Source organism: Nansenia antarctica (genome assembly GCF_963989245.1).
Source record: "Nansenia antarctica genome assembly, chromosome: 20".
Taxonomy (NCBI): Eukaryota; Metazoa; Chordata; class Actinopteri; order Argentiniformes; family Microstomatidae; genus Nansenia; species Nansenia antarctica.
Window position 1 is genome coordinate 10,062,394 of NC_137693.1, and position 22,171 is coordinate 10,084,564.

The following is a 22,171-nucleotide window of genomic DNA, read 5'->3' on the forward strand; positions in this document are numbered from 1 at the left end:
GAGAGGGTAGTGAGAGAAACAGAGAGGGTAGTGAGAGAAACAGAGAGGGTAGTGAGAGGAAACAGAGAGGGTAGTGAGAGGAAACAGAGAGGGGAGTGAGAGAAACAGAGAGGGTAGAGAGAGAAACAGGGGAGGAAATAGAAAAGAGGAGGTGGTGATGACAAGACTAAGAATAGAGTACAGTAACTTGAATGGAACTCTCTGAGAGATCCTCTCCACATTATAGGAAAGCATCCAACTGGACTGTGTGAACATTGTCAGGTAACAGAAACAGTAGAACATGCACTTGTTAACTGCAGGAAATATACCTCAGAAACAAAGGACATGATGGAGGGAATGAAAAGATCACAGCAACAGGTTTAAAAGGCATAGGCCTACTGGAGTGTGGTGAAAAGGAGAGAAGTGTCTCTAGTCTGATTTCTTAAGAGAACAGGACTGAAATCTGACAAACCGGACACTGTAGGAGTTAACTGACTCCGCCAGATGGCGGTAATGCAACATTACAGGAGGCAAGCTGCCGTTAAACCCAAAAGAAGAAGAAGAAGAAGTCTTCCCACCACTAGAGGGCAGACCAGTTTAGAATGTCCCCACAACCCGTGTCGCGTTTCTATTACGTTATTTAATTACTGGGAGAGCCTTCAAGCGCGCACGAAAACAAACGCTACAAGTTTTGCTTTATAATATAGACACATTTCCTCGCCTCTATGGTGAAAAAGGTCAACATGTCCCGGGAGTCCAGGTAAGTGCAATGGTCCAAGTCCATCTTAGTCTGAGCTATCTCTCTCCGATCTCTAACTAATGCACATATTCCTCTGGTCTCATAGCTGATCTGAGCTCACGTTGATCACATAGGCCAGAATGAGAGTCAGTGTTGCCTATTCGTGACGTTAGAATTATAAGGTTATATCTCCATTTTTGTCAAAATTTAGTTTTTTTTACATAATCTGATCCATTAGGTGTTTATTAATGCCTGTGTGGTGTTATTTTTAAATTATTGACATTTTTTAGTTAGTAATTCAAAAAATACAAAGGTTCCATCTCACAAAACATAATGGAATGTAAAAACTTTGACGCTCAATATCTCTGAACTACCCTAAACGGAGATGGAACCTTATCATTCTAAACGGAGATAGAACCTTATCATTCTAAACGGAGATAGAACCTTATCATTCTAAACGGAGATAGAACCTTATCATTCTAAGCTCACGAATAATCAGCATGTAAAGTTCTTCTTTGCGCTTCGACTCAGTCTTTAAGCTTTTAGCTTGACCAGTTGATGATGATTGTGGAAACTAACGTTGACAGGCATTATAGAAAGCGCTCGGCGTCCCGGGGTCGCTCCGGTAGCCGGTCCAAGAGCCGCTCCCCGGACAAACGCTCCAAGAACAAGGACGACCGGGCTGCGACCCGAGACAACCGCAACAGAGGGAGAGAGAGGTCCCGGAGCAGAGACCGCCGCCGCTCACGATCCAGAGACAGAAAGCGCCCTAGGTGAGTTGTGTGTGTGTGTGTGTGTGTGTGTGTGTGTGTGTGTGTGTGTGTAAGAGAGACCACATGAGAATGACAGAGAATTTGGTGGAGTGTGTGGAAGCCTGGTGCCCTGGTCTCATCCCGGTGCGGATGTGTTGGACGGTGTTCTAGGCGCTCCAGGAGCCGGGAGCGGAGGGAGAGGAGGCGGTCCAGGAGCAGGAGCAGAAGGCGCAGTTCACGGTCCGCCAGCCCCGGCAAGAGCAGGAAAACCGATGAAAAGTGAGATGTTACTCATAAATTCCCTTTGGGAATATCTCTTTTTGTCTTTTATCTATCAGCCAACTCCCTGACACATACACTCTCTCTCTCTGTGTCTCTCTGTCTCTGTCTCTGTCTCTGTCTGTCTCTGTCTCTGTCTCTGTCTCTCTCTCTGTCTCTCTCTCTCTCTCTGTCTCTCTCTCTCTCTCTCTGTCTCTGTCTCTGTCTCTCTCTCTCTCTCTCTCCCCCTCTCCCTCCCTCCCTCTCTCTCTCTCTGTCTCTGTCTCTGTCTCTGTCTCTGTCTCTCTCTCTCTATCTCTATCTCTCTCCCCCTCTCCCTCCCTCCCTCTCTCTCTCTCTCTCTCTCTCTCTCATTCTCTCTCTCTCTCTCTCTCTCTCTCTCTCTCTCTCTCTCTCTCTCTCTCTCTCTCTCTCTCTCTCTCTGCTACCAGGTCTAAAAGCAAGGACAAAGACAACCCGGATGCCTCCTCTGAGAAGAAAAAGATAAAAGAAGAGAAAGAAGAGGAGAAACCTGAGGATGTAAGTGTCATAGCCACTGTGCCCTCCTCTCTGGGGAGGTTTTTCCTTCACTTGCTTTCTGGAGGTCTGTGGTTCAGTGTTCATGTTACGGTACATGTGGGAATACGGTACATGTGGGGAAAACTAGGGTTAGGGTTAGGTGCTACGTCAACATGGTACATGCTGGCATGTCTAACCCTAACCCTAACCCTAAACCTAACCCTACCCCTAACCCTAACCGTAGCACCCTAGCACCTAACCCTAACCCTAGTTTCCCCACATGTACCGATTTCCCACATGTACCGTAACATTCCTACTGTTTGTGTTGTATTCATACAAACACAAATACGTTTGATAGACTAATTGATTTAGGTAATTCCAGAGAAAACATATGATTGTTTTGCCTGTTTTTCTTCTTCTTCTCTGCCCCCCCATAGCAAGACTTTGACCAGAACAAGCTGGAGGAGGAGATGAGGAAGAGGAAGGAGCGGGTGGAGAAGTGGAGAGAGGAGCAGAGGAAGAAGGCCATGGAGAACATCGGGGAGCTGAAGAGGGAGCTGGAGGAGATGAAGCAGGGGAAGAAGTGGAGTCTGGAGGACGACAGCGGTGAGGAGAACTTGACCCGCTTGTCCCCCTCGCCACCTCAACTCAGGGGAGGCTGGTGGAGGTAGAAAGCGGAGGCTCATTGTAACGCGTGCTGTGGGATGAGGAGTGGTACCAAACACATTCCATGGATTACAATGAGCCTGTCCTCCGATTTCTACCATCGTCAGCCTCCCCTGATTTGAATAACTCTTTGACGATAAGAAGTAACCCTTCCATCATTTCCAACATACAAGTGTCATGTAGTGGCGGGGTAGTGGTGGTCTAGTGGATAGTGAGTTGGACTTGTGATCGGAAGGTTGTTAGTTCAAATCCCGCCTGAAACCACACCACTACTAGTGTGCCCTTGAGTAAGGCACTTAGCCCTCAGTTACTCCAGGGGGGAATGTCCCTGTAATTCGTAATTGTAAATCGCTTTGGATTAAAAGCGTCTGCTAAATGGCAAAATTCAGGCTTTAGATCAGCGGTTTGGAAGGAAATCCTCACTACAAAAATAATTATATATTATATGACTACCTGCACACCACCTGACTACTACTTGACTACCAGTACTGTATCATATCTGTATTATATTGCATATTGTGTGATATTGCATTTCATCATATTGTAATCTGTAGAGCATTTTTGCACTACTGTTTCTACTGCAGTACGACTGGTCCCACTGTAGTATGACTACCATCACTTTATTCCTTTATTCCTTTATTCTACTTACTTTACTTATTTCTATTATTGTTGATTTTGTGTCTTGCTTCAATGTTGAAGAACCTACGCCTAAGAATGTTACTCTTGTGTACCTGTACATTGGATGTAATAAAAGTGTTTCTGATTCTGAAAGCAGATAAGGAAAAAAAGATAATGTTAAGAGAATCGGGACAGCTGTGACATTGAAAGACAAATCCACACACATACAACCCAGGGGAGGCTGTTGGACGTAGACATTTGTGTGGACTGGCCTTAATGAATGGAATGAGCAATGGTCTTTTTTGACTTTGATTTAGATTTTTGAATGGTATTCTCTTCCATTTCAGATGACGATGAAGGCAATGTGCCTGTGGAGGATGATGATGATGATGAAGAAGAAGAAGAAGAAGGGAAGGAGGGGGAGGAGGGTGATGGAGAGGGGAAGGAAGAGAAGAAGGAGAAGAAGGAGAAGGAGGAGAAAAAGGAGATAAAAAAGGAGATAAAGGAGGAGAAGAAAGAGGAGGAAGAGGAGAAGGAGGAAGAGGCAGAGACTCCCATGGAGGAGGAGGCGGCAGAGGATGAGGTGGATCCCCTAGACGCCTACATGGAGGAGGTGAAGGAGGAGGTGAAGAAGTTCAACATGGGCGGGAACATGAAGGGGAATCAGGTGAGTCAGGCTGCATTCCAATTAAACAGATGGGTACTCTACAGCAGCTCACACCACGAACAACAAAATAAAGTGACAATTGAATAATAGAAGAAAAAAAAGAAAAAAAGACATCTGAACAGTATATATGTTACGGTACATGTGGGAATACGGTTCATGTGGGAAAACTAGGGTTAGGGTTAGGTGCTAGGGTGCTACGGTTAAGGTTAGGGTTAGAGTTAGGGTTATGAATGAATGAATGAATGAATGAATGAATGAATGGTCTTTATTGTCATTGCTATAGTACAGGTACCAAACAACGAAATTTGGGAGGGGTGGCTCCCCTGGTGCTAGGAAAGAAAAAAAAAACAAGAAGGGAAGGAGCTGGTTTACATAAACGTTAAGGTTAGGATTAGACATGTCAGCATGTACCAAGTCGACGTAGCACCTAACCCTAACCCTAGTTTTCCCACATGTACCGTATTCCCACATGTACCGTAACATATACAGTAAGAACAGACCAGTGTGGTTCACCCTCCCCCAGCATGACTCTGATCACCCCGATCGAGCCAGCCAGAGGAGGAGTTGCAGTACAGTCTTATTGCGGCAGGCAGAAAAGATGAGTTTACAATCAGCGACCATTTTGTGTGACTCCTCACCTCTCGTTTCCTCTCCGACACTACACAGAAGGGAGGCGTCCACGTATCCAAAGTGGTCACGGTGATGAAGACAAAGAAAGGGATCCACACCCACAAGAAGAAGGGAGAGCTGATGGAGAACGACCAGGACGCCATGGAGGTGAGGAGTTGTTTGTCCTTCGGTGGAACAGTGTTTTGTTATGGAGCAGATCAGATGACGGGGTCAGGTGTTGTTAGGATAGTCTCCAACAGTTGGTTCATAGATGTTCACCCAACTACAGGACCCGCTATTGAATCTAGAATCAGAATGATCCAGATTATTTTTTTTATTTTTTTTTGCTATCCAGGATCAGATCGATCTGGCAGATGTTTAGTAGTATTGAGGGAAATCAGCCAGCTCGATCTGATCCTGGATAGCGAAAAAAAAACTATTGTTCTGATCTAGACGAAACATTTTGAAATACTGGGCCCTGGGGCCTCTCCCAATGATGTGGGACACTAGAATGTCACTCAAATGTAAAGGACATCTCTCTCAGAGGTCGGTCTCTCTCTCTCAGAAGCCCCTCTCTCTCTCTCTGAGAGAGTGCTTACTAATATTATAATGAAGTGGAACAGAGAATGTCATTCAAATGTAAAGGACATTTCTCTCAGAGGTCACTCACTCTCACTCTCAGAAGCCCCCTCCCTGCTCTCTGTCTCTTTCTCTCTCTACCCCCCCCCCTCTCTCTCTCTCTCTCTCTCTCTCTCTCTCTCTCTCTCTCTCTAATATGATATGTGCGTGTCTCCCCAGTACTCCTCAGAGGAGGAGGAGGTGGACCTGCAGACGGCTCTGACGGGCTACCAGACCAAGCAGAGGAAGGTTCTGGAACCAGTGGACCACAAGAAGATCGAGTACGAGCCCTACCGCAAGAACTTCTACGTGGAGGTGCCCGAGCTGGCCAAGATGTCCCCTGAGGGTGGGTGACCAACACTAGACGACGGGACGGGGGAGGGACAATAATAATCTATATTAATAACACTTTATTTGTCTCGCGACTCTCCATCCTCGTCCCTGAAGTGTGCACTTGTCCTCTCCTCTACACAGATTTAAAAGCATAGGATTGGCGTAAGCGTAGGCTGTTACAACAGACCTTTTAGTTCTGCTCCGTTCTGTATCAGCACAGACGACACACACACACACACACACACACACACACACCACATTTGAGAGTCTTCAACATGGCTGGTTGTCGGGGCGCTTAGGTGGTGTAGTGGGTTAAGCGTTGACCACGTAATCGCAGGGTTCCCGGATCGATTCTGGGCGCGTTGTTGACCACGTAATTGCAGGGTTCCCGGTTCGATTCATGTCCTGCATGTCATCCCTCCTCTCTCTCTCACCCATCCTTCCTGTCTAAATCTCTACTGTATCTGTCAATAAAAGGAAAAATATGAGTGGGACAAAAACTAACTTTAAAAAAAAAAAACGTCGTCTGGTTGTCTAACCCCTGTCCTGTTGGTGGTTGTGGTTCTCCACAGAGGTGAACGTGTACAGGCTGGAGCTGGAGGGCATCTCGGTCAAGGGGAAGGGCTGTCCCAAGCCCATCAAGACCTGGGTGCAGTGTGGCACCTCCATGAAGATCCTGAGTGCCCTCAAGAGGTCAGTGTTTCTCCTCACACGGGGAGGTTCAGATTAGATCAGATTAGATTAAACTTTATTGTCATTGCAGAGTACACGTACCAGACAAAGAAATGCAGTTTAGCATCTCACCAAAAGTGAAAATAGTGGTATAAAACATGACGATGATAGTCGTAGGTACACGTAGTATGGCAAGTACGGTAGTTTAGAGGTATATACAATTATGAGCTATGTACAGTTAAGGTAGCTTATGTACAGTATGGTGTATGGTGCAAAGATCTGGTATGTGCAAAGGCAGTATTTGTAAACAGCAGTAGTATAACACCTGTTATAGACCTGTTATAGACCTGTTATAGACCTGTTATAGACCTGTTATAGACCTGTTATAGACCTGTTATAGACCTGTTATAGACACCTGTTATAAGACTTGTTCTCCCCTGGTTCCAGACACCTCTATGAGAAGCCCACCCCCATCCAGACCCAGGCCATCCCTGCCATCATGTCAGGCAGAGACCTCATTGGCATTGCCAAGACGGGCAGCGGCAAGACCATCGCCTTCCTCCTGCCCATGTACCGACACATCCTGGACCAGAGACCCCTGGAGGAGGCGGAGGGACCCCTGGGTAAGGGCCCAGTGTTCTAGGAAGTGTTCAGATTATAACTGACTTTCAGTCAACACCTGTATTGAACACTGGAGTGCTCAGATTATTAATTTTATTTAACCTTTATTTAAGCAGGGAGTCACATTGAGAAACCAAGGTCTGTGTTGTAAAGGATTGTAACGTGTTGTGTAATGGTCTGATCAGATAAGAGCAGAGCTGCTTGGTAAAACACTAGGCTGTTCTATCTCTGTAACAACACTTAAGCCTCCACCATAGAACCTGTCTCTCCTAAAGACTTCCTCATCCCCACTGCCCCTCTGTACAGTTTTCTACTTTAAATAATACAAAAATACATATTTTAGCATTGGAAAAGCCAATGGCCCCCGGTTTTGGCCTAGATGACTATTTCTCATGATGACTGATGAATAGGCAGTTCACTTGCTTAGACAAAATGTATTCGTTATAAGTCGCTTTGGATAAAGGCGTTTGCTAAATGCCAAAACATGTCAATGTAACAGCAGCGAAGACTCTGTCCTGACAGTCCCATGTTCCTCTGGCCCACAGCTGTGATCATGACGCCCACCAGAGAGCTGGCTCTGCAGATCACCAAGGAGTGCAAGAAGTTCTCCAAGCCTCTGAACCTGAGGGTGGTGTGTGTGTACGGAGGCACAGGGATCAGTGAGCAGGTACAGTACATACACACACACACACACACACACACACACACACACACACACACACACACACACACACACACACACACACACCTGTTTCTCCTGGGGGACAGTCAAGCACCAGAACCAACTCCTAGCAACCATTGTTGCCTAGCAGTCAAGTTGGATGGTTCTATTTTATTCCACTGTCCCAGATGAATAATAGTAATAATAATACAACTTTTATTTGTATAGAGCTTTTCTAAACAACGTTACAAAAGTGCTACTAAACCAGAGAAGAGTGGTATACAAGAGAACAGATCATAAAAATGATAATCAGCGTCAAACTCCACGCCGAAAGAAAGCAACATTCAAATAATAACTGTCATTGAGAATCAGGCAAGTCATTGAAATAAAATCAAACTACTGAAAACTGACTAATAGAGAACATTCCACAACAACACTTAAAACATATAGATAAACTAAACAGTTAAATCCAAGTTAAAAAAGCTCTTGTCTTTTGAAGAGAGATTTAACACTAGAACAGCCGTGCCTTTTTACCTACTAAAAGAGCCGCCTTGCAATGCTAAGCTGCTATTTACACACAACGACCACTAGTTGGCCGCTTGTAAATTAGCCTGCTTCCTACACAGAAAAAATGTCAAACTAGCTTTATATTAGCTTATCCTGATGTGATTTTGAAAATGGAAGGATACTGGGTGGTACAACGCACATATCTAGGAAAAGTCATGAAAGGAGGGTCCTGAAATTTGATCGAGTGCAAAGATATAACATTTTTGTTAACTCACAGCTTTTCTAGTGTTAAAAGAGGACGCGTAAAGGAGTCCTGTTGTTCCTCCCTCAGATAGCTGAGCTGAAGAGGGGAGCGGAGATCATCGTTTGCACGCCGGGGAGGATGATTGACATGTTAGGAGCCAACAGTGGTGAGTGACACACAACCAACCACCGTACCACCTCCTGCACCTACCTTCATGTTTACTGTGGAGAGATAGCCTTGTCTGATCAGTGGGACATCTGCAGGGTCTGTTTTTTAAACTTATATCCAACTATGGTCCTCAACCGTCTCCCAGTAACACAAGCCGGTGGACGTAGGACATCTCTAGTGGTCTGGGGATTAGATTAACTGGTCCCACTGGTCTGAAGCAACTGTCTTTACTGGTCTGGGACCACTGGTCTTACTGGTTTAGAGACTAGTTAGTGGTCTGTCTGGACAGACTCGGGTCCCCAGTTTGATTCAGTAAATAGTGCTGAATCACTCATAGTAGAGCAAATTGTAGCTTGATCTTAACAATGGTTTTGGGGACTGGAATTATTCAACTATAACTGTAAACAGTCTGATATTCAAAGCTCCCAGTGGATTGTTTCTCATTGCGTCTGTTAGTAATATTAAGGTAAAGATGGCCGACGTTGCCCCAGTTTTACTCATTTTAGCACATGCAAACCGGGGCCCTCTCCTAGACATCTAACAGTTTAGATTATCTGCCTTTTAAAAAAAAAAAAAAACAGACGTAATACAAAACATTTACATGAATAAAATCATATAGGAAAGTACAGTAGGACTTAAGAGGAACACAATTTCCATTTTGGTCCTCTTACGACAAGTTGGCTCAGCAAGATTGGCCATAAAGTTCTGGCAGTTGACAGTTGAAGCGTATGGCAGTTGCAGCGTAAACAGTTTGAAAAACAGACACTGCAGATGGATAGTGAGCTGTAGGTGATTGTCCTGCCTTGCATGGAATGTTGCTGTGTGTGTGAGTCCAGCCAGTTCCTAAACTTTACTAAACTGTGTCAACATTATTTGACCACCGGGGGAATCTTATCCACAAGACAAGGGTTTGAAGTGTTCCCACGAGGATTATGGCTGCGACAGGTAGGTGAACAACTGCCTCAAGGTCCCGGTGTGCCGAGGCGTAAGTCCGTTTCCACCCAACCCTATTGTTGATGTTCAGTTTTGCTTTTAGCCTTGAGGAGAAAAAACAAAACAGCTCACTCGTGTATTTACCTCAATAACATGTGAGTGCATGCTAAAAAAAATCACTGTCAGTTTAATTGGGAATGCCTTAATGTCGCAATGTTATCTATCTGTGACAGTTTTTGCGCTGTATGTATGTTAATTGTCAGTTAACGGTTATAGATAATTTAAAAAAGATAAAGTGATGTCATGGTTCTAGTCTTAGGTTATTCCAGCCTTCCACACATGCGAAGTAATCTCTAATATGTTTTCTCTGTAGGTGAACAGGCGGTGGTCAGATAAGGGTTGATGTGGCCCCATCTCTTTTATTGTATCTTGTGGATGTGTTTTTACAGGTTCCTCGTGCCTCTAAGATGGTACGCAAGACAAGAGAATAATTCAAAAGAAACACCATAACCCTGAAGGCCACTTTTAGCAGTAGACCTAAACAGAATCGGTTTAAATGTCTGTTGTTGTTGTGTATACTTTTAATGAGTACAGTATTTTAGGAAAGGGATTATCGACTGGATAAGTCTGTTGAGATGAGTGTACTAGTAGGTGTCCTAGTAGGTAGGTTGTGTGTGAGACAGCCTGCTTCTCTTGAGATATATAAAGAGAATAATAACAATCATATAATAAACAGTTTTGTCCCGTGTGGCTCTTCCTGGGTGTGTAGGCCGTGTCACCAACCTGCGCAGAGTCACGTACGTGGTGGTGGACGAGGCGGACAGAATGTTCGACATGGGCTTCGAGCCACAGGTGAGCTCTCCTCGCTAGAGCACGTTAGCGGAGTTCAGCGATGTCCACTTTTTAGTGAACATCTTTGCACTATGAACGAGTGAAAACAAAAAGGTATTAAAGGACGACATCGGATGGAAGTGTTGTCTGGTACGTTCGTGTTGCCCTCTGGGCTCAAAAAAAATGTGTCATTCAAATGTAAAGGACATCTCTCTCAGAGGTCACTCTCTCTCAGAAGCCCCCCGTCTCTCTCTCTCCCTCCCTCCCTCCCTCTCTCTCTCTCTCTCCCTCTCTCCCTCTCTCTCCCTCTCTCTCTCTCTCTCTCTCTCCCTCACTCCCTCAAAAAAATGTGCCCCCAAAAATATCATAGTAATGTCAACTCCTGACCACTGAAGCCGGTTTGAACTTTGACCCCTCCAGGTGATGCGTATCATGGACAACGTGCGCCCGGATCGGCAGACGGTGATGTTCTCGGCCACGTTCCCGCGGGCGATGGAGGCGCTGGCCCGCAGGATCCTGTCCAAGCCCATAGAGGTGCAGGTCGGCGGGCGCAGCGTGGTCTGCTGCGACGTGGAGCAGCACGTGGTAAATGACCTGTTACCTTTTATTAGTTGTGTTTATTAACTTTTTTATTAACTTTCTTTTATTTATTTTTTTATTCCGTTCAGAGAATTGTAGTAGTTTTATATCGTTTAATACTGAGAATTGTAGTAGTTTTATATCGTTTAATACTGAGAATTGTAGTAGTTTTATATCGTTTAATACAGAGAATTGTAGTAGTTTTATATCATTTAATACTGAGAATTGAGGTCTTTCTGTATGCTTGGGAATCTGGCCCTGGAGGAAGGCCTTGGGTCAAGAACTGTGGTGCAGAAAGATTATGATTGGTCAAGCAAGAATAGTGACTTCATCAGGCAGGAAACAGCTATATATATAATGCTTGCATCTCTGCTATTTTTTGCACTCATGTGACTTTGCTTAATAAAAGGCCTCTTTGAAGTCAATTGATTTAAGCTCTTTGTGCTTTATAAGTTCTACTCAATCTATTAAGAATCAATTAAATCCAAAACAGAATCTTTTTCGTCCCGTAGCTGGGAATTTCGTTCACAGCAGTGAAAAGAATAAAGGCTAGAACTGCTTCAAATAAGTCCTTTTAACTCATTTTAAGATTATTAAACTGACTCATCTCACTGACTTTTTAGTTTTTCCTCGGCCGCGTATCGTATCCTCAGTTACCTCAATTACTTTACCGTCCCTAAATGATTAGTGTCACCATCTAATTACTTTTACTGTATTAAAAGTCAAACTTGTCATTAACCTCCTGTGTGCTCCTGTCTGCGTCTAGCTGGTGATTGCGGAGGACAAAAAGTTCCTGAAGCTGTTGGAGATCCTGGGCCACTACCAGGAGAAGGGCTCGGTACTCATCTTCGTGGACAAACAGGAGCACGCCGACGCCCTGCTCAAAGACCTGATGAAGGCCTCCTACCCCTGCATGTCCCTGCACGGAGGTAGGGACTAACAGGACCTAGGGACACCTCTATGGGCTGGTCTACTGGACACAGGTTAAACCTAGTCCTAGGTGACACCTCTATGGGCTGGTCTACTAGACACAGATTAAACCTAGTCTTAAAGACACCTCTATGGGCTGGTCTACTGGACACAGGTTAAACCTAGTCCTAGGTGACACCTCTATGGGCTGGTCTACTGGACACAGGTTAAACCTAGTCTTAAAGACACCTCTATGGGCTGGTCTACTGGACACAGATTAAACCTAGTCCTAGGTGACACCTATATGGCCTAGGCTACTGGTCACAGATTAAACCTAGTCCTAGGTGACACCTCTATGGGCTGGTCTACTGGACACAGGTTAAACCTAGTCCTAGGTGACACCTCTATGGGCTGGTCTACTGGACACAGGTTAAACCTAGTCTTAAAGACACCTCTATGGGCTGGTCTTCTGAAGACAGGGACATTAACAGTGTCTTCTCCTCTAGGCATCGACCAGTACGACAGAGACGGGGACATTAACAGTGTTTATTTGTTTATTTATTGGAAGGATTCCCATTAGCTATACCCATAGGCATGAGCTACTTTGTCTTCTGCTGTAGACAGGGACGGGGACATTGACAGGGACATTAACAGTGTCTCCTCCTCCAGGCATCGACCAGTACGACAGGGACAGCGTCATCAGCGACTTCAAGAACGGGACGTGTCGTCTGCTGGTGGCCACGTCGGTGGCGGCCCGCGGGCTGGACATCAAGCAGCTGATCCTGGTGATCAACTACAACTGTCCCAACCACTACGAGGACTACGTCCACCGGGCCGGCCGCACGGGCAGGGCCGGGAACAAGGTGAGGCGTCTGGGTCCGGCCGACCCGCTTGACTGACTGGGGAACCAGGGGGGGTTTCCAACCAGGGTCTCTCCTGCTGTGGTTCACGGCTGTGTTACTTAGTCCACTGTGTGATAAAGCCAAGTTCGAGGATACGGAACACAAGTCTTTTGATCTCAGGCGAGGTTACCCATCCTATGTGCCTATCGGGGTGGGAGGGGGGGGGTGGTCGAAATTCATTGTTATGAATGGGATGAGGAACGGTATCAAACACTATGTTCTATGCGTTTACAATGAGCCCGTCCTCCGATTTCTACCTCCACCGGCCTCCCCTGGTGTGTACGTTTCATCCCATCCCATAAACGAACCGCCTACAATAATAATGCCACCGTAGAGATGTTTGTTCTTTCTACTCTTTCCCAAAAAACTTTTTTTGTTTGTTTTCTGATTTTTCCTTTGAAAACCCCTCTCTGTGCGTCTGTTGCGTTTCCCAGGGTTTCGCCTATACGTTTATCACAGACGAGCAGGCGCGCTACGCGGGGGACATCCTCAAAGCCCTGGAGCTGTCTGGCACGGCTGTGCCCAAGGAGCTGGAGCTCCTCTGGGCCTCCTTCAAAGACCAGCAGAAATCCGTAAGAAACCACCACCACACACACACACACACACGCACACGCACACACACACACAGCCGTCCGTAGTACATCAGAGAGCGCTGGAACCTCACAGTCGATTGTATATTTATATCAGAGCGGAAACATTCTGGAATTTGAAAAGATCAAAAGAGGGGGGGAGGGGCGAGGGGGCGCGGGGTGGGGGTATTCCTAAGGGGGTGTCATTTTTTCAGATGTGGAAGTTTTTAAACGCTCTTGTGTTGTCTTGTTGTTTTTGCAACATGATCGGACTCGTTCCCGTGCTGAGAGCCGTCTCTCTCTCACTCACCGCTCTCGGCTGCCGGCGCGGAGCGGAACCACAGAATGTTCTGTGACACGCCTGGTTTTGTATGTGTTCTCCCCCCTCCCCCCCCCCCTAGGAGGGTAAGGTCATCAAGAGCAGCAGCGGGTTCTCAGGGAAGGGCTTCAAGTTTGACGAGACGGAGCACGCCATGGCCAACGAGAGGAAGAAGCTGCAGAAGGCGGCCCTGGGCCTGCAGGACTCTGACGACGAGGACGGAGCTCTGGATGTGAGGACACGCAAAACATATGAACACACATACTGCTCCAAAACACCAACGTATGAACACACATACTGTTCCAAAACACCAACGTATGAACACACATACTGTTCCAATACTGTTTTTTTGTTTTGTTTTTACAACACAAATAAAATAAATAAACCTTCCTTCTTCTAGCACGACGACTGCCAATGGCCCCTGGCCTGAGCATAGATTTTGAGCATACTTTTTCCTGCTAGGACTGGTGGATAGATTCACTTACTTCCTAGTCAAATGTTTTTGTTGTCAGTCGCTTTGGACAAAGACGTCTGCTAAACGGCAACGATGTAAATGCAAACACGGACATAACAGTTACACTTAACAGCGACACACACACACAACACTGTCACCTGGTCTCAGCACCACTCTTGGCGTGCTCGTTCTTTGGGGGAAGAAGAACCCTGAAATCACACTTCCGCTCCTCCTGTTCTGTTCCCTCCAGATCGATGAGCAGATCGAGAGCATGTTCAACTCTAAGAAGCGGGTGAAGGATCTGTCCGCTCCGGGCGGGGGCGGGGGTCAGTCCGGGGGCTCGGCCTCTGCTGCTGGCGGGGGGATGGGCGGGGGGATGGCCCACTCTGCCGGAAACATCCAGAAGCTGGAGATGGCCAAGAGGCTGGCACTCAGGATCAACGCCCAGAAGAACCTGGGGGCAGAGGCTCAGGTAGGTCCACACAGCTGTGTGCGTGTGTGCGTGTGTGCGTGAGTGCGAGTGCGTGATATATATACGTGTGTGTGTGGGTGGTGTGCATGTGCGGTTTTGTGGTGGTGTGTTAGTCTTCCTCACCCTCCACTGTCCTCTACTTAACCCTTAATCCTCGTCCTCAAAACCTCCCCCATCTCTCTCTCTCTCTCTCTCTCTCTCTCTCCCGGCTGACAGGATGTGATGCAACAGGCCACCAACGCCATCCTGCGCGGCGGCACCATCATGGCGCCCTCGGTGTCGGCCAAGACCATCGCGGAGCAGCTGGCGGAGAAGATCAACGCCAAGCTGAACTACATCCCCGTGGAGAAGCTGGAGGAGGAGCGGCAAGCCGCCGAGCAGGCCGAGACCGTCAAGAGATACGAGGAGGAGCTGGAGATCAACGACTTCCCTCAGGTCCGTCCCCCCTCCCCAGGCCCCTGGTCTGTCCCCAGACCCCTGGTCTGTCCCCCCCCCCCCCCCCCCTGGGTCTCAGAACAACGCATCAGTACAGTTTATTAGCAGAGCCCTTGAGTCTCTGCCAGCGTGACTAATTTACTTCTGAAGTTACTTAAGTTACTTTAATTGCCACCGAGTTCACAGTTAAGTAGTGTTTGTTGTTAAGTAGTGTTTGTTGTTGTGTACTACCAGACTGCCAGGTGGAAGGTGACGTCTAAGGAAGCCCTGCAGAGGATCGGGGAGTACTCCGAGGCGGCCATCACCATCAGAGGAACCTACTTCCCTCCTGGGAAAGAACCCAAAGAGGGAGAACGCAAGATCTACCTGGCTATTGAGAGTAAGTCATATAATAATAATACATATATTTGTATATACATCTTAAGTATATATGGGCCCAGCAGGAATCTAACCCACAGCATTGCTTGGCAGCTCGTAGTACCTATAGTCACTACCTATAGTACCTTCGTATCTCCTAGTGACAATAACCACAAAGTGTTCACAAGAATTTCCGCCGTAGATTGAAGACCCCATTTCTCTTCAGGCTGCATCTTAACTGTCCCTCCTAAAGACCTCCTCATCCACACTACCCCCCCTTCTACAATTTATCTACTATAGATACATTTAAAGTAATAATAATAATAATAAATCTTCCTCCTACTAGCATTGTAGCTGCCAATGGCCCCTGGTTTTGGCATAGATTACTATTTCTCATGATGACTGATGAATAGACGATTCACTTACTTACCACAAATTCATTAGTCTACGTAAGTTTCTTTGGATAAAGGCGTCTGCTGAATGCCAAAACTGTAATGGAAATGAGAATACTGATGTTGAGTGTTATTGATTAACCTTTGTTCTAATCTTTTTGATCAGTAGTAGCATTCAAGTCTTCACAAACATTGACATTGCGCTTCCTGTAATATCTAATGTTTCAAAAATGTGCTTGTCTGTTAAGGCGCCAATGAGCTGGCTGTGACCAAGGCCAAGGCTGAGATCACCAGGCTCATCAAGGAAGAGCTCATTAGACTAGTAAGTTCTCTCTCTCTTTCTTTCTTTACTCTCCTTTCTTCTACCTCTTTTCTATCTCCTACTGTGTGCTTTGACATCTTCTTTTAGAATAACAACATTAAATTGAAGAGCTCTCGGATCACTGTTGTGTTTCTGTGGTTATCTAAACGTACTAATTGTACTTCCATAAACTTACTTCATAAAATGAAAATTGACTCTAGTTTCTCTCCGTTTTATTTTCTCTCTCTTCAGCAAAACTCATACCAGCCGACCAGCAAAGGCAGATACAAGGTGCTGTAGAGGCTGACGTCGGGCCCGGAGACATCCCTTCCTCTTTGGAACTGGTCATCGTTTGTTTAAGAATGTTTTAGTATATTTTTTTAAATGTTAAGACAACCGTGGACATCTCACAGTAGCGACCATCCTTCCTTTCCGAGGTTCCTTTTTCACGTTTTGGTATTTTTGAGAAAGTTTCCCCCCTGTACTTCAATTGGGTTTACGTTGGCAGATGTTGATTTCTATTCAGGTCACCACTCACCATCAAATACTTTTGATTTATATTCTACAATGGGTTCTTTACTATCAAGGTACAAACATGAGCTAATTTGTCTTTTTAAACATCTGGTATATGCGCCGTATTCTGTATTGTTTCTGTGTAAAATATCTGTGGTCTCTTTCAGTCATCTGCACAAGGATGCAATCACACATTGTTTGTAGGAAGAACCCCTTGAATGATTTAACATGTTTTTACTTCTGCTCCCCATAAATAAAACAATGTGTTGATAAAAGGCTGTCTCTGGTGTTCTTTGGATGTTATGCTTACTGGAAACGTCTTTGTTTTATGCTCTATTGACATTGTGTGCGATGTTAAGAATACAATATACATTTAATAATTCGAACCATGTGGAAATTAGGCTTTGGCTTCATAGAATACACTGTCCATAATAAACACATGACGCGCTCATGTGAATGCATCGAAGTCCAACCTACAGGACAATTGATTGGTTGAAGTTTGAAAAGTTTCTAATTGTATTATTAATGATTGCAGAGGGATGTATGCTGTGTGAATGATGTAAACGGGCAGATAATGCAAAACTCGCGTAATAAAAACGATCAGCAAGCAATGCCATGTACAGCAGCAATGTCAGGAGTTGTTTCGTTGTTCCTGCAATTCCCTTTCGGGACACTGCGCATGCTCAGTCTGCTCTCCAGGCTTATTAATTTTTAATGGGAATGGCTGCGTTTCTCATCTAAAGCTCCCCGGTACCAGAGCTCTTCAACACGGAGCTTCCCTGCGCCCTTCGGTGATATAAAGTGTTTATTTGTAGACGTATTAGAAGTCGATCGTTTATTATCCACCCGGGAAAAATGGATCGGCTTTTGATCTGAAGGATGTAATGGAAGATCTGTCATTTTTATATTTAACCCTTTGCATTTCCATGATCAAGCAAACAATCGAGGTACAGTAATTGCATTGGTTTCGTGAAATGATCAGGCCCTGCGCCCGGTTTGACGCGGTCGAATTCGTAAGTAGACACTAGCTCACCTTATATGCTTTTTCTCTGTTCGCGTGGTGATTTGTGGCCGAAACAAAGAGTGCTTTTGTTTTCAGATGTCTGCAACATTGAACAAACAAACAACTGATTAATGTAGGCTACGTCTGGTCTGTACATCTAGAAGAAGAGGGATGCAGATGTGTATATATGTAGGGTTTGGTAGCCTATCTCTGCGCTGAAAATCTGTATGTTTTAAGTTATTTAACATGTAAGATATATAAGGACACAAATACAATAGGCTGCTACAGTACATTGAACTGCACCACCGCACACTATCAATATGCCGCTCATATATACACCATGTGTTGAGAGATGTGTGACAATATGCCTATGTTTGCAACACAGTAGGCCTATAGATGATTGTCTTTTATTTTTTAGCATTACATCATACATCCTGTGTGCAGTGCACTTAACCATGTTTTGTAATAGACTTTGTTATACCAGATCTCTCATTTGCATCAGCAGACAGAACCATAGCCTACTCAATGGGCTTTTAGTGTAATGTGTAGTGTAATGTTATTCTTGTATCTAGGCTGTTTTTATGCTTTAAAAAAAAAAGGCCTATTGCAATAAGTTGATTGTATCTCCATGAGCCTGTAGGTCAGTGGTTTTTAACCCTCTCCTCTGGGACCATCAGCCATTCCACATATTTGATCTGTTCCACCACCAGCACACCTGATTCAACTAATCAAGTACAAATCATAATTGCTTTGCACTTGATTAGTTGATTCGGGTGTGTGCTGGTGGTGGAACAGATCAAATATGTGTAACGGCTGGTGGTCCCCGAGGACGGGGTTGAAAACCACTGCTGTAGGTTAAATGTTAGCAATGTAATCTGGGTATGTTTTTCATACACCCCCAACGACATCAACATCTGTTATCTATCTTGTTTCCGTAACAACAGCAGAAGATGATGCGCCAGGTAGCCAACAACGACTACTGTATGACTGGCAGGCCGTCCTGCCTGGCTGAAGATGACCGCCACCCCACCAGCCACTTCGACCTCTGCGCCGCCCAGTCCAACAAGTTCTACCCCCCTCCCCCGCCCCCCTCCCTCCAGATGACCCTAGCCCCCCTGGCCCCGCAGCTGCCCTCCCAGAACCAGAACCCCCACAAACCCATGTCCTGCCATAGGCCGGACGGGCTGGGGGGCGAGCCCCACCCCCACCCCCTCGCCCACCCCCAGGTGGTGGGCGTCAAGAACAGTGAGAAACCCGAGGACCAGAAGAAGAAGAAGAACCCGGGGAGGTCGGGCAGACGGGGGCGGCCGTCCGGGACCACCAAGTCAGCCGGGTACAGGACCAGCACGGGCCGCCCGCTGGGCACCACCAAGGCCGCCGGGTTTAAGACCAGTCCCGGTCGGCCGCTCGGGACCACCAAGGCGGCCGGCTACAAGGTCAGCCCCGGCAGGCCTCCGGGCAGCATCAAGACCCTCTCTCGCCTCAACAAACTGGGCTACGGCACCTGCAGCGCGGCCGCCTTCCCCTACAACCTGACGCAGCACAAAGGAGGCCTATGCGAACCCTCGTGCAAAGACAAAGAGACCAGCGAGTAAAGTTCTCCTGCTTTATTTACCTTTTTTCTCATGTCGCTTTTTTTGGATGGAGGAGGAGGAGGAGTGGAGGGGTTCGACGGAGGGGTACGGTGGAGGGTGCATGTCCTAAGTGCTGTTGAGTAAGAGGGAGGGTGTGTGTGCGTACGTGTGACGTTTACCCAGCATGCACGAGGAGATACAGATGTACTGTTAGTGGCATGTGTGTCCTCTCTGCCTGCCTGCCTGCCTGCCTGCCTGCCACTGTCCAATCAGAAACACATGAGATATAGAGAGATAGACAGAGAGAAGCTAACCCATCACCCTTCCCGGGACAACGGGGGCCAAAATCCATCGCTAAGAAAAGGACTCCAGTCTTGTGTGACGTGTCTTTGTCTCTATTAACTCCAGTATCAGTTGCATGCTGATGTTAATGGAAAAAAAACAATCAAGCCCATCACTATCTGATATGTGGTGGAGTCCACAGCACACACGTCGATTTGAATATGTTAATAGTATATAGTTTGGCAAATGGTTCAAATCAAATCAAATGCAAATCACTGCAGGTGGAAAGAGTTTTGACTTAGTAGCAAAATGATATGTACAGACAGAGACAGACTTGTCTTTCTACACGTCTTCATATCAACATGTCCTACAGGTGCTATGTGTGTGTCTCAGAATGCATTGGGTTTGATTGCAGCCCGGGAGGTAATTATTATTATTATTATTATTATTATTATTATTATTATTATTATGTTACAGAAATGATTTGTCAGTTTGGCATCGATCACATCACTCTCATGATGCACATCACACACAGTGCTTAACTAACAGGACCTGTTTGGGTCTCACCGTGGGTTTTAAAGGCCCTTGTGTTGGGACTGTTGGTCTAGTACTCCAAATACACTACACCAGCCCCAACCCTATTCTCCTAGGAAGAGAGGAAGAGACTCCGTACTAAACCAAATAACATAACATTCATGCTATTGGAATTATCATTTGCATTATGATTTGAGATACAGTAAACAGACAATCAGCATGTATATTGTATTTGGCTCTATTGTTGCTGAGAGTTTACCTGTGAAATTAGATTTCCATTAGAATCGACTACAGCTATATTACGTAGTGCACGTCAATGCAGTTGAAACAATGACTATTGGGTAGCCGACTTGCTTTCTGCGTCTTTTAAAAATATTATTTCTGAGGGGAACCCATACTATATGATAACTTGGAATGTCATGATGAATCCATCGTTTTTCTTGGTTTATAATGTGAATGGTTAGTTTGTAAATATCGTAAGCATTTCCTCCTTCTATATGTCACAAGGCATAAAAAATCTGTCGTTTGAGAATAGGATTAAGAATCACTGAAATGGTGTTGTCTGTTTTGAGTGCAATAATCTGTTTTGTGTTTACGTTAGAACTTCCTTCATAATTTTTGATACTTTTCATACAAATATTCTCACGTCTATTATTTGGATATATGTGTAACACTTAAGGTTTCCTCTTATATAATACCTCCCCAACACTTAAAGGTTATTCCATTGAAGAGATTAATTGCATTTGGACTTTAAAAAAAATGTGTTTAATGAAAAACTGAGGCATTCTCTGTTCACGTCACTCTCTCCTTTATCTTAATCCTTAACCAAAGAATCGGATGTTTTCAGCCTCTAAGCTATTCAAGTGCTTGCATGCTAGAATAGTCCATATTAATAACCCAGATCAGTTGAGTGAATATCAAACGAGTACTCTATTGCGTAACTTTCTGTAGCTTTTATAGGAAAAAGCACTTATTTACCTCTATCTTTACACAGGTATTAATAATACAATTGTTGGTCAGTGATCTCTGTAAATACAGACAATACAAGTGTGTTGCATCTACAATTGTATACAGGATGTGTCCTGCATATGTAAAAGCTTAGAGCTTTCCAAATAACTGAAATTATATTGGAAATTTATTGAGCACTTATAAAACAATAGGAGTAATGTAAACTAGTAAAACTAATTTTTAAAAAGCCAAGAGCTCCTCTCTCTATATTTCACATTGCAGTACATTCTAATGCCTTTTATGTAGTGCCTATCTGTAGCAATTTCATACTGTATTTCACTCGCTGTTTATTGTAATATACAGTAATCTTAATATGTTAACATTATAGACCTTCCCTTTACTGTTATGGCTTGGTTTGGTGCTTGTTTGACATTGTAACAACAATGCTAAGTAAGAAACGTTCACAAAATGGTTTCTTCACGAAATGATTGTTAAACATTTATATTTGGTGTTTTGTGGAAATTATTTTGTTATTCATATGTTCATATTACACACTCATAGACTTGATTGCTCCCAGATAATCCTTTATCTGAAAGAGAGGAGAGGAACACTAACTCACTTTGAAACACTTACTCATTAAAAGTTGCACTGAGATTTTGTGGACTATCACAAGCAAAATGACTCATGACTACTTGACAGCAGTGATTTTAGAGTGGCTATACTTCATTTAGTGTCTACTTTACCCTCAAACCCATTGAAACTGAGTATTGTTGCACAATAATTCTTTGTCACGCTCAACTGTTTTCAAGGGGTTGTCTTTCTTTCTCTTTTCACAGTCTCACTCAGCTCTACTAGCCAGACCTACATGTTGGACTACAGTTGCATTTTTTTCTCTAACAAACTATTACAAATGACATTCTCTTTTCTCAGAACTTCAAGTCATTGTTTATATGGAAATGTGAATCCCAGTTATATATACCATGTTGTAATCAATATAATGATATATGAATTTGTATATTCTCTTGTTTTACTACTCTTGCATGGTTGTTGAGTGTTGAAAAGTTGTGTCATAAACTTGAAATAAATACCTTGACTGGTATGTCTCATTTAATGATTATAGATGTGGAAGACTTTGCAGACTCTATGATAACAACTGCTTTGGATTTATTTTTCAAGTTAATTGACCAGCCTAGCACTCCCTTATATGACCCATAGAATGAAAGATATGAAAGC

General features: G+C 44.8%; 2 protein-coding genes across 3 annotated transcripts; both read left to right on the plus strand.

Moving 5' to 3' along the window:
* The first annotated feature begins 626 nt into the window (after nucleotides 1-626).
* On the plus strand, nucleotides 627-16,849 carry ddx46 (DEAD (Asp-Glu-Ala-Asp) box polypeptide 46). Of its 2 annotated transcripts, none has more exons than XM_080549627.1 (23): nucleotides 627-739; nucleotides 1,306-1,491; nucleotides 1,642-1,749; nucleotides 2,181-2,268; nucleotides 2,685-2,853; nucleotides 3,879-4,198; nucleotides 4,865-4,975; nucleotides 5,606-5,771; nucleotides 6,331-6,451; nucleotides 6,878-7,053; nucleotides 7,597-7,718; nucleotides 8,551-8,629; nucleotides 10,334-10,416; nucleotides 10,816-10,980; nucleotides 11,741-11,903; nucleotides 12,553-12,746; nucleotides 13,220-13,357; nucleotides 13,756-13,905; nucleotides 14,378-14,599; nucleotides 14,816-15,034; nucleotides 15,269-15,413; nucleotides 16,032-16,105; nucleotides 16,337-16,849. In XM_080549627.1, the coding sequence occupies exons 1-23, from the start codon at nucleotides 705-707 to the stop codon at nucleotides 16,382-16,384; spliced, it is 3,282 nt and encodes a 1,093-aa protein (XP_080405753.1). In that variant the 5' UTR covers nucleotides 627-704; the 3' UTR covers nucleotides 16,385-16,849. The 2 variants fall into 2 exon arrangements, with proteins under 2 accessions (XP_080405753.1, XP_080405754.1); XM_080549628.1 differs by having other exon boundaries at nucleotides 648-739; nucleotides 1,315-1,491.
* Nucleotides 16,850-17,357: 508 nt separating this feature from the next.
* Nucleotides 17,358-19,195, plus strand: cUnh5orf24 (chromosome Un C5orf24 homolog; the record flags this gene model as incomplete). The annotated part of the gene is made up of 2 exons (XM_080550183.1): nucleotides 17,358-17,610; nucleotides 18,545-19,195. Exons 1-2 carry the CDS (start codon nucleotides 17,572-17,574, stop codon nucleotides 19,193-19,195), a joined length of 690 nt encoding a protein of 229 aa, XP_080406309.1. The 5' UTR covers nucleotides 17,358-17,571.
* Between the last annotated feature and the right edge of the window lie 2,976 nt (nucleotides 19,196-22,171).